Source organism: Limulus polyphemus, unplaced genomic scaffold (assembly GCF_000517525.1).
Source record: "Limulus polyphemus unplaced genomic scaffold, Limulus_polyphemus-2.1.2 Scaffold2949, whole genome shotgun sequence".
Taxonomy (NCBI): domain Eukaryota; kingdom Metazoa; phylum Arthropoda; class Merostomata; order Xiphosura; family Limulidae; genus Limulus; species Limulus polyphemus.
Genome location: NW_013668559.1, coordinates 13,237 through 26,575, shown reverse-complemented (window position 1 = coordinate 26,575; position 13,339 = coordinate 13,237). Strand labels below are relative to the sequence as shown.

The window sequence follows — 13,339 nt, the reverse complement described above, 5'->3', positions numbered from 1 at the left end:
GGAGCTGCAAAGGTCAATGATCAAATCACTACTTTACTAACCATTTTGTACAACAGAATATTAAAAACTTATCAACGTTTTTAAATAAAGGTTTGACGTTAGGTCGTAGAATAACATTATAAGTTCATTTATCGATTTATTAAGTACAGTAAAGTTTAGTCTTAACTAAACTAAAGCGAAAAAAACGTACACATGTTACAGTGTTAATTTATCTCTTTATCGAACTTAGGGCTAACATAACTTAAAGTTTTATAAAGTTCGGCCTGTATACAAGTGGATTTACACATTTCGTTGTCTACGATTACAATTCGTTTGTATTGTGCTAGAAATGTTATATTTAAAGAAGTACTGTTACGATACAGATACTAATTTGTCCGGAAATGTTTTGCGGGTCTCTGCTAGTACTTCATTATTAGTATATTCATCAAATAATACTTTTTTTTTGTCTTCTTCTTTGTTTGTAAAATATTTTGCCACCAATTACTTGCTTCATTTCCAATTGATTCAAAATCATTTCTTAATTCAAAGATGAATTCTTTCAACGATTTTAATAGTGTTTCTCCCTTAAAAAACTCAGCTTTGAGTCTTTTAATGATAGATTTACCGCATTTACTCGTTGTAATATTTTGGACCAACATGAAATATTCAGTTTTGTTTCATAATTGTCAAACTTTTGAATTAAAGATGTAACTTCTATTCTAGTTTTAGTATTTTGTGCAGAAATATCACTAATTTTCAAAAGAGCGTCCTTGATATTGCAAAAATTGTTTTTAAGAATATAAACAGGGTCTGCTTTTGCAGACCGTCTGGTCTCATATACTTTTTTAATGTTTTATTCTTCCCTAGGCAATCCGTAAGAATGTTCCATCTTTGTGTAGAATCAGAGAAAACTACAATTAAGTTTTGCACAAAAGTAAAAAATTATGTCGTTTCAGAACATGATTTTGCTGCATAATTGCCGACTACCCTTAACGAATGCCTAGCATAAGGTGTAAATGAGGCTAACGCTGCTTACTTTTTAATTATTGCTGGAAGGCCCGAATATTTTTCAACCGTATTTGAAGCATTGTCATACATTTGTCCTCTACAGTTTTTGTTGTCTAGATTTAATAGTTGCAAGGTATTTAGCACATCTTCCTTTAAATTTTCAGCACTGTGAGATTTTATATGAATAAATCAAAAAAAAAAGATTTCTTTTATTTGCCTGTCTTTCCCAATATATCATAATATAAAAGTAGGTTAATCAATACGACTTATGTCCTGTCTTGAATCAATAATTACGGAAAAATAAATTGCACTGTTAACTTCATTTGTAAATTTAAGCTGAATCTGATTTGCCATTAATTTTATAAACATATCACAAGTTTGATGTGACAAATATCTTGTAATTCCTTGACCCCAATTAATATAGCGTTCCAAATGATTCTTTTACAAAATAATTAAATTCGCTAAGATACTTAAAAAAATGTAAATAATGACCTTTTCTATTTGAATTTAAACTTTCGTCGTGGCGTCTAAATTCTAATGCTAAATTTAGACAACTATTTTACAGTAGCTATTATGCATTTCAAAATTTCACGCTAATATCTTTGTTCCCATCCATTTGTTTTCTCATTTCGGAGCCAATATGATCGAAATTAGTACTATATCTTGAAAATTTGCACGTAATAGATATGTGGTCTCTAAATATATTATCATCAATCAGTTTGCTGTGTACTTTTTTCCAGTCATAAAACCTGGAATCAATTTACTTACAAAGCTTACTTTCTTATTTGGGAATAATTTGCAAACGTAACAACACACACATTTGCTTATAATTGTATAGACAAGCTATCCTGTTTTTCATTTTCACCACTTGAATTTAGACGATAAAAGCGCTGTTTTTTCAATCTTATAAAATAACTTCTGTTGCGATCTTGATTATCACATTTTAATTCGCTCATTTCTCCAATATTTTCGGGTTTATTTATTATGTAATAGCCAAGAACTATGTAAGTAATTATACCTGGTCATAAAGGATTATGATGTGAGTAGTTATTAGCTGGACTTGAATATTTTTCAATTTCAGTTTGATTTCAGATTGGATTATTACTGCTAGTTGAGGCTGTATTTATTTGATCATTACAAGATTCACCAGCTTTTTCTTCGTTGATGGCTTTTTCAAATGAGCTAATTCCTTCGCATTCGGTCGCATGGTGTTTTAGGAAACGAGAAATTACACTACTCTGCTTCTATAGGATTTTTTCTTTTCTTTTTTCTGTACCGGACTGGTATACATTTTTATTTTTTTTACTGCACAATCTGATATAAAAGAAAAAAACACATTTTCACTTAAAAAATCACTAAATACCTAGGTATATTTGCTAAATGTCCTTCCGTAAAGCGCTTGTGACAGTTATTTCCACTTGCGGATGCTAGTTAACTGAACGTCACTCGTCAGGGCAAAACAGTCACAGGTTAGCAAAATGTTTGTTGCATTTTGTGGTTGCAAGCTGAAATCTATAGTGTCCGTCCCGCGCATAACGTTGCTATTTATGTGTGTTGTATAGACTTGTCTACTTTTTGAAATACTATTCTGGGAGATAAATGTGCGTATATATATTTAAATATTTATAATTCATATACAATATATAAAACTTGGAGCTATACACATACTAATAATATGCAAATAATATGTTGATGACAATTCATGTATTTAAATAAAACTATTTCCAAGAAAGACAAACTTTTATTTTTTAAAATATTTATAAAATACGAAATTAAACATTCTAATTTTTTGTAAGAAATATTTATTTAAGTTTATATTTATTTTCACTATATGTACTAGAATCTAAAAATAAATTATTTTAGCTTACCAATGCAGCGCATTATTTTTCTGTAACAATTTATTATTTATTTCATAGGACGCGAAAGTGTTTTGATTTGCAAGCAAAATGTTTTTAGAGAATCCAGAATATTTGGCAACCCTTCCTGGAGCCAGAAGAACATATACGATTCCGGGAGGGTTGGCAAGCCTAGTGTTATATATGAATTATCGAAATGTAAAAATAATTTTTGAATTATTTAAAAGGTGGAACTACAAAATTTTGTTGTTCTAAAGATAATTATTTTTAAGTTGCTCAAAGGGGTGCTCTTAAATTTGGTACATTATAAGGATGTTTCAGTTCAAGATATTTCAGTGAATGACAAGTCATTTATAAGAAGTGAAAAGTTGAGGTATAGTGCTACGAGTATGATTATGAAACGTTTAGACGAAATCTAAATCACATACTTTGCTGTGAAGGTATATACATTGTTCTTTGTGTAATAAATGAAGCATAAACAATAATAAACTATGTCATATACTTGTTTCATAAAATATGACACATGCATATGAATATTTTTAATTTAGAGTTTGTGTCCTGCTGATATGGGGGCCCTTCAGCCTAGTGATAAATCTGCCACATCCAAATTCAAATAAAAACTTTGAGAAATGACCAAGCATTAGTGTGTTTTAACTTGCATGTGAGCATTTCCATTACATCTAATAGAACATGTGTTTACACCACCACCAGTGAAAACACTGAGTAACAATGTTTCCCTTTGAACAGTACTCATCATCATCATCATCTCCTTCAGAGAAAAAATCACTATTAACTAAACACAGCACACATTGTATTTCTCTCATAATAAAGTCCAAGGTAATTACTGCAGCATTTACCAAACATATTTATCTCAGTATTTTGACCATAGTTCTTTACTGCTTGATAATTGTGTGTTCTGTGTATATTTATATTGTTTTACAAAATACAACGTACACAAACAACTTCATATATGATGTGCAATACATGCATATTGCCTTGTGCATACACACACAACAGTGCATATTAAATAAATCTTATACCTGTAGCATATGACAGAGTAACAGCGACATGCATCTAGTAACCAATGTAAATAATGTGCTCATTGTCATGGCCAACTGCTAGAAACTATAGCTGTTCTATCTGCTGCTGTATTGCCTTCTCTGAGTTAGATAATCCAACTCAATGAAATTATGGCTGAAATTCAGCAGAAATTGGAACACAATTCACATCGTAGATTACAGTATATACTAATATATACATAGACTGATGTAATACAAATAAAAAGAGCAACAACAGAAATACATTTACTGCCATTACAAACACCAGTAATTCCATCCAATATAGGATTGCCACTTATAGACCAAGAAACCTTCTACAGTTAACATCATTAGAAAAAGCTCTCAGACAAGATCCAATTGAGCAAAGACATTTCCACCATAATTTATCACAGTCCAAGTCATTTATCATGCTGTTTAAGAGCATATTGAGCTTTCTCACTATATGTCTGAAATACTGGTATGGACCTACTAAGCTTAAAGATATTGTCTTTGTGTAAATACCACCCAGAAGTGTACATAGACACATGAAGTATCATTGACACCCTCAGGTGAACATCTGTCAATGTTTGTCACAAAGATCTCCAGAATACTAAGAAAGCAAGGATTGTAAAGTCCTTTCAGTCGTTTGGCATACCAGAATTCCTGGATGTCATTAATGATCACACCAACCATTTGTATTATAGGGTTACATCTAATAACCTAAGAAATACTGATACGAATCTACTTTATAGTTTAGAATGTGAGAGTCATCATATTATTTCAGTTTTTGATTTTATAGTCACTCAGACTTTGAATCACATAACTGTTCTATCTCCTAAAATTCTGTAACTATTTTACCATGAAACTCCATTTGATGACTTGGTAAGTAAGAAGTGTAACTTCCTTTTGTCTGGATACCTTGGATATTTTTAACTGCTGGTCAGTTTCAATTCCAGCCATGCCAGTTTGGAGATGCCACAGTCAACCTATTTTACATTATGCTCAAGACTAACATGATAAATCTACATTTGGTATGATGGGAAGATATTGTTTCTCAGTGTGAAATTCCTCCTCAAGTGGAATATCCACATCTCTTTCTAGTTCCTTCACTTGGTTCCATTGGTATTAGAATAACAATTCTAATTCTGCATAATCTTTTAAAGTTAAATATAAATACAATACTTGCCATTTTGAATATTGAAGCATACTATCATGTTTCTAGATATACAATACTAGATGATGTCTTTTGTAGAATGTTCTGAAAGATAACTTGTTCTTGGTGAGATCTTACAAGCAACACACATTTGATCCTAACAAAGTCAGCAGTTACAGAAGTATCGAAAATTGGTACTGCGGTTACATACATGTATGGTTATAATTGGGTTATATCTGCAACATCATATACATGAATATGCATGCATAAGTTTGTTTCAGAATTTTCCCCACAAAGCTACACATTAGCATATACCCTTTCCTAATTTTAAACTGATAGACTAGAGGGAAGTCAACAGCACCCACTGCCAGCTATTGGATTATGCTTGTCTGACTATTTAGTGCAATTTGACTATCAGTCTTTTAGTGCACCCACAGCCCTAAAGTGCGTGCAGAGTAACTTTATGCAAAAAAAGGAAAATATATCCTCAGAGTGATAGTCTGAGCACATTAATCTTGTGGCAGCTCTTAACTGGAATATGTAAGGACTTCTGGCATGTGCTTTAGAAAATAAATAATCTGTATACAAAACTCACACCCATAATTCATCTTCTAAAAAGTGGGGGGGGGGGTCTTTTCTTCATCTCCATGTTTTGTTATTTTCTCGGTTAAGCCATTTAACAGTTAGACCTACCTGTTTAAATAGACTGATTCATCAAGTAGAATGTATGTTATTTAGTGCTATAAGTAAAACATTCTTCTTTTTATGGCTTGAAAAGTAAAAATATTGTGGAGCTCAAAGATCTTTGTGACACTATTTCTTTTCTTCTTTTGTAAATAAAATTAATTCTTTCCTATTAATTGGTGGGAACTTCCAGGCTTATCTGTTATATGGGAATCTTATTATTAGGCCAAGTAAAAAAAAAAATGTTTAGCTTCTGGAGTTTTTGAGAGAAAAAAAAGAGGGGGTCCTTTTTTTTTTATAATTGTTGCTTGTTTTGAAAGGGTCCGTGTCAAACAGAAGTCAACTTTGTTTTCAATTTTCCATCAAAACTATACAGAATTTATAACAAATAAAGAAAGAGGGCAAAATGAATCAACTGTGTTCATCTCGTTTTTTATTCAAAAGTCATCTTTTTTTCTTTGTATGATCAAAAAACAATAATTCCAAAATCGCTAAAAAAAGGAAAGTGGAGGAAGGCAACTGCAAAAAAGGAAGCGGATGGGGACACTAAACATGTATTTTTTTTTCACTCGGCCTTATTTGATGTTGGATTTATGTATAGAAAAGTGCTAATATATTCTTCTTAGTGATAAAACTTTCCTTGATTAGATTCTTCTTCCATTGAGTTCACTATGGTTTCTGCCCTCATAAGTTACAAATGCTCTTGGAATGTTTATAATACCTACTATGACAGTCATCAATTTTTAGGCCACTTTCTTTAGGGCCTTAGTTGTTCTTACTTGTACATTTATAGGAGTACATTTTATTAACTTGATCTTTCTCCTAACTTTGGTAAATTACCTGAAACTTTTGTACTCTAAACTAGTCATGTTCATCCTTTGAGGTAATCCTTGAGCTTAAAGAAATGATATTTTTATCATTCTGATTTACTAACATAGTTAGTTTAGATTAAGTCTTTTTTTCAAATGGCTATATGGATTTTAAAGGTTACAAGATAAATAAAACATTTGGAATTTAAAACTAGCAAATAGGGACCATAAAAAAAGTAAGGAAACAAGGCTGGAGATACTGTAGACATTATTTTCTCAAACTACAAACCCCTATTTTGTCACCATGCTGTTACCTAGAATTACATTTTTTTTATTTATCTTGTTTGCTGGCTTGTTTATGCTCAACTATGGGCAAAGGATTACTTGATATGGTAGCTAACGTTATACATTGTAATGATACTATTCTTATATAGTTAGCTGATATGGTTCATGATGATTTATTGTAGCTGCTGACTATCTGATCGCATTAGTTCGAGATGTAAATTGTTAAGCTGCAGTTGAAAATTGCCATGGAGATTTGTTAGAGAACATAGTGAGAATTTGTAGTTTCTGTGTCACAAATTCTCTATGTATAATGCATAGCAGTGGGCAAATATATTCCTAGACTAAAATACAATTCCCACTAAGTGCATATAAAATTTTACCAGTAGAAAAGCAGCTTTTTCAAATAAAACATATACTTCTAACACATTGCTTTAAATAAACCTTTGCGTCTTTTAAAGTAATTATTCTATGAATGTGTAATAACATTTAATATTATGTGAATTGATTTTTTCTCACTCCATCACTTCATACATAATATAGGGGTTGGTTCCCTGAAGACACCGATTGTATAGTGTACAAAGCATTGAATATCTACATGTTACAGTCAACTAATGTTCATCCATTTGTAAGAAAGCTAACTTCAAGGGGTAATAATACATTGTTTACACTAAATTTATGATGTATTTTAGCTTCTGTAAAATATAGAAGAAATAAATTAACTTTTCAATACCCCTATGACCTTTACAATACCTTATTTATTATTCTACAAAAGGTTTGGATGTAATACACCAAGCCATTTTTGCTGTAGTCTGGCAAGAGAATAATAATATGAAGAATTACAAATGGGTTGTTATGAGCAGATTCTCTTTGCCTTGTAAATCTAACATGCATGCTTTTTTTGTGCATTTTCATATGTGTACAACCTTGGCAGTCAATAGTAAAGGTTTTAAAGTGTTGTTTGAACTGAATCTTTACTGTTTAAAGTGCTTTTTGCCCAAATGTTCTATTAGGTTTTTGTGCAATTCCTTGTGATCCCTATTATGAACCACTATTGTGGTGCATAATACTTGGAAGGATTGGGATTATTTTGAATGTTTGGTGTTTAAGAGTGACCTGTGTAATGTGAATTGCTTTTTGTTGCCATAGTCTTTTTAAAAAATTTAACATTAACTCTTTTTTTTTTCAGGAAACAGTAGTGGAACACTTTCCTCACAGCAGCCATGGTGCACTCTGGCTTACTGGGAACTCAGGTCTCGGGTTGGTCGCCTTTTTCCCGTCCATAAAAATGCCATCAACGTTTTTTATGACCTACCTCATGGTGATGGCTTATGCATAAGTGCCCTCACTAACACTGAAAAAATAAGGAACAACAGTATTCTTCAAACCAGGCAGAAGATTGGTCTAGGAGTCACACTTTCCAAAGAAGAAGAGGGTGTCTGGGTATACAACCGGTTACAATTTCCTTTATTTGTCAATTCTCCTACCCTAGACTTGCCAAACACCAGGCCTCTGACTGTTCACAAAGTTTTACCAGGTTACTCCATAAAAATATTTGATTATGAAAAGTCTAAATGCTATCAGTGTTTGGAGGAAATAAAACTTTCAGATGGGCCTTTCAACCATCATGCCGTCCGCATTAGTTTTGCCAAAGGATGGGGTCCTAAATATGAGCGTCAGTGTATCACATCTTGCCCCTCTTGGCTAGAAGTAATGTTCTCAGTGAACAGGTGACAACAAGTCACACATAGATTGTGCTAGTCAACTTGTGTAGTGCCATCAGGACTGACAATTTGAGAAACCTCAACATTAAGGTGCAAAATTCACACTTAGTGCTGAGGAAACATGCAGGGGTTAGACTGTCCACTTTTGGACAAAAGTCCTAAGTATTTATTATAAAGGGACATAACATATAGAATTTCAGAGATTTTTTATACCAATGTATAGAAAAATATATATCTATTACCTTATTAAGTTAACCTTTTGGTAATTTTTTAACTGCTTTTATTAGATTAGGCAAATCAAGAAAGAATCCAAGTACAAATTCCTGAAAATGATGTATAAGATTTAAGGTGTATTTGTTACTCTTCACAATGGTCCCATTTGTTTATCCATGAGATTATTGCTTTCTCTGGCTTGTAAAATATATATAGTATGTAAGAAGGCTTTATATGTTCTCTACAGGAATCACTAATAATCTACAGTCCATTAAGATTGGCTTCTGGAGTTTTTTTATGACATTTTAGCATCAGTATGTGGAGAAAGGAAATAAATATTTCTCATAATTTTTTGTATGTAGTAGATAACAGGATATTAAAGGATAAAACAAATTACATAGGTACTGACAGTTGCTTCATACTTAATGGTCTTTTGATTACTAGCAATCCTTTGAACACTACCTTCCATTTTGTGGTCATTGTGCTCTTTAGTTCTTTGGGTTTCGATACCAGCAGAACTTTGAAAAATTATGATCTCTGAAACTAGTTACTTCCATTTACTGCCAAGCCTCCTTAGATCGCCTATTAGTGGTGTTTTGTCCATCAGTTAATGTAATAGGCAAAATATTTTCTTTTCTGTCATTCCATAGGTTTTGGAATATTTTCATTCCAACACTACATAATTTAGTAGTATCATATTTAAAAGAAGGAAAAAATCATCTAAAAAGTTAGGATCTAGTGCCTGCTACACACAGACCTGCAGGTCGGCATGTAAACTTGTAGCTGGACTTGCCAAGAATTGATAAAAATCAAGGTGTTGTAGTGCCTTCCAACTTATGTACTTAATGAATTCCAGTAATGACTATCCCTGATCATGACATTAATATTAATCGATCAAAACCTTGAAGACACTTTCACTGATGTTTGTTGCATATTCTGATCCTATAAATCTTAAAAGAATTAAGAATACTTGGTTAGAAAACATAAGGGATTCGAATTTATGATTTACTCTTAATGAACTCATTGTTTGGCTCTTGGATGCTTTTATCCATAACTGGAAAATTGGTGATATCACAAGGTTGCCCCAAGCAGTCACCAATTCTGTGTTGTTACTTGAAAATATACTAGCTGCTTAAATTATACATATAGTTATAACTATTTGTTTTCAAGATTATGTTAAACTTATGCTTTTTTCTTTCAGGTTATGGTTTAATATATGTATTTCAGAGATAGCCAAATTAAAACTTGAAGATGTTAGTGAAAGTATACCCTTAACTTAGTCCATCCAACATTGTGTGACAAAAAAAATAAGATTATTCAGTATTTGTTTACATATTTTATATGACAAAAATGACAGATTATACAAAAGTTTATGCACTATTCAAGCAAACATATTTATTTTTAATGACAATTTTTATACAAATAATGAAGATAACGTAAATACAGAATATTTGATTTTGCAACAGAAACAGTCATAATAACTTTCATGCAGCCAAAATAGCTGTCAATTAGGCTAAATTCAATATCAGTGCACTTTTTTTTTATGCAAATGTATCTACACCTTTATACACTCAACAAATTGAAATAAAACTAAAGGAGTTTAGAATTAGGCCCAATAGATACACATTTTGACTTTGAAGTACAAAACTTTTGTCAACTAGACCAATTTTCCTGTAATTTACAGTTTAATCAAGAATACATCATATGGGTCAACTCTTCAGCTTCTAGAATAACAGAGTATGCTCTCCAGTTTTAATACTGGAAAGTCAAAGCCTTTAAGGTGTTCTTAGTCATGTAGCTGTCTTGCAGACAGAATCAGCATATAGACATTGTTGTTTTGCTCCACATGAGCAGTGTTTGTTACACTGTACTTGTAAAGTTTTGTAAACATTTATAACACTTTTCCTTCTAGGATCTCATACCAGAACATTTCAAGATTAACAGACCCAGGGTGTCTGCTGTTGTGACTTACTGTAGACTAATTGTTTGGTGGTACAAGTGAAATTATGTGCCTGATACTTTTTGAAATGCTAATACTTCCTGAAAATGATTTTTGTCATTTGGCAGTGTAGTAACAATCATGCAGGATTGGAAAATTTTGATACTTAAAAAAAAGTATCGCACCATTCACGTATTTTGAAAGATTTTCAATACTGAAAGCAGTTCTTTCTTATTTGCAAAAGAAAAACTATATACCTCTTTAAAATATACATTTGTTCCATATTTCAGTACTTTGTTAGTAGCAGAATCAAACTGTAAATCCTCCATGTAATCATGGATCTTCTTTGTGAGGTAACTTACTGTTCTTTCTTGGGGACTATTCTTTCGCACTTGGCAGTGAGAACTCTGTACTTTCAAATATTCATACTCTAGCACTTCACGAAAATGTTCTGAAATGATATTAGTGGACTTGTTTACAGTTTGATTTTCACACATGGTAAAACCTTTGCTGTAAACTTGAAGTGATTATTGTGATAGATATAGATGTAACAATAATTCAATTTAATTGCATCTGTATTGGTAGCTATTACCATATTCTCAGTGAAAGATTGTTTTCAGAAAAAAAATTTAAACCAATAGGATCAAAATATTATTGATGTTTTGGGAGCAAATTAGAGTCACCATACAGGTAATGATTATAACTCATCACAGTTTTCAAAATTATGTGAAAGACAACAACTTATGTGGAGAATTATGAAATGTGCATTTTCCTGTAAAGTAATCCTATAATCCTGGAGGGATTGAATAGATATGACTCTAGGTTTTTCAAAAAACATATCAGAAAATCTTTAGAATAATAACAATAACTTTCTGTATCATAAATATATATTATGTCATTTCTCATACTTTTGTGGAATGAGTTATTGATTTTTTTTTATTATGCCTCATCTAAATCTGATGTGAATTTCAGACAAAATAAATCTCTAATTTCTTCTACTCTGTTCCTAGTAGTTTATCAAATTTTGTTTCAGAATTATGTTTTCTTTTGGTTAAATTTAGTATGCTGTATACGTACAATAACATTGTTATGAAGCTTTTGTGTTGTATACTCTTTTTAAATTAAAATGCTATATTAAAGATGTGAATGTGAAAATGCTCCCAAACTGGTAGTTATAAGATTGCTTTGCATCTGTAAATTTATATTTAGCATTTTTATTACAATCTAAACAAAGACTGTGTAAATTGTCATTTTGTGATTGATTTCCATAAGTTTAATCTGAATATAAAGAAAAGTTGTGTAAGCTCACTAGAGTACTATATTCAATATTATCAATTTAATATTTGACTAAACTAAACCTTGTGTTTATTTGTTATTCAAATTGTATCTTTAAAGTAATTGTGAAAATAAGCATTCCATAAATTAAAATTTATTTTTAGGCATACCTAGAATCCATAAACTATTTATTTAAAAAATGGCATATATTGAACATTAATATTCTCTACATGTGGTAATCTCTAGTAATTAATATTCTGTGCCAAGGTTTTATTGCTTTATATGGTGCAAGATTTTGGCTTTATCACTTAGTGAATGTTCAGTCAAACAAGAAATAGGCTTTTCAGAGAAGAGGATACAGCTAATGGGACACTGCATGCATGTTACTAGCAAAAATAGGCTTTTAATATTTTTGTGTTAAACTGATAGCATTAACTATATTAAGAAAAATATACTTAAAAAAATGGCAGAATATTTATTTATAGTACCAGATCAGTCATACTGAACATTCAACTCTTGTATGTTAAAGAAATTTTACATATAAACTTGTTCAGTAATAACTGAAAACTCCAAGCCAGGTAAGCCTATATCCTAATTACAGCCTAACACAAACACACACACAAATGTGATTTAAAAAATATTCTATAGTACATTTCCCAGTAACCTTGTCTAAAAATTAAGTAGTCACATAATTATATAATATTCAACTGGTAATCATGAATTTTAAAATTTGTTCATGAAATCTCCCAATCTACCACCAGTTGCTGGAACTAATAAAAAGTAGAATTTTTATATTATTTTAAAAACAACCAATAGAACTGAAGGCTTTAAGCAACTGTGGTTACTGCTAAAAAGGATATTTTGACATAATGTCATCTTGTACATTTGTTTATAAAACTGTATTGTAGTATAGTGAAAAGAATGTTAGAAAAAGCTATGATTAATATAAATCAAGTGTATAAATGTAAAGATAATGCAAATTATGTTGATGTGGAATGTAGAAACATGAGAATTGTAGTATCCCAAGATGCACTTGACCAACAGATAATTAAGTACCACAATAATTAGTTATCTGTATATTGTAAACAATTTGATTAAGTCAAGTTCAATTAAACTGAAAGAACACTGATGAAGGTTCTTTGATTTTGAAATAAATACTTTATTAACAAACAGCTTGTGAGTTTAAAGTTTTTTATGGGATATAGATATTAAGAAGATATATGACAATCCATACAGGCTTCTTCAGATCAGCACATGAGATTAAGGATTGCTACTTTCAATAAAGTAACTCCCTTTAACTGACCAGCTGCCATCTTAGGTACACAGAATAGCCCAACAGTGTCTCATTACATGCAGTATAACCCCAGGTAAATTGAGTAG

At 31.2% G+C, this 13,339-nt stretch overlaps 1 protein-coding gene across 3 annotated transcripts in view; it reads left to right on the top strand.

The window, feature by feature from the left end:
- The window catches only part of LOC106468286 (mothers against decapentaplegic homolog 6-like), a 34,924-nt gene extending 21,796 nt beyond the window's left edge, over window positions 1-13,128 (top strand). For all 3 annotated transcript variants that reach the window (XM_022396628.1, XM_013928706.2, XM_022396627.1), the window contains one exon: window positions 7,998-13,128. In XM_022396628.1, the coding sequence (XP_022252336.1) occupies window positions 7,998-8,542 (545 nt within the window). In that variant the 3' untranslated portion in view covers window positions 8,543-13,128. The remainder of the gene's footprint in view (window positions 1-7,997) is intronic.
- The last annotated feature ends 211 nt before the right edge of the window (window positions 13,129-13,339 follow it).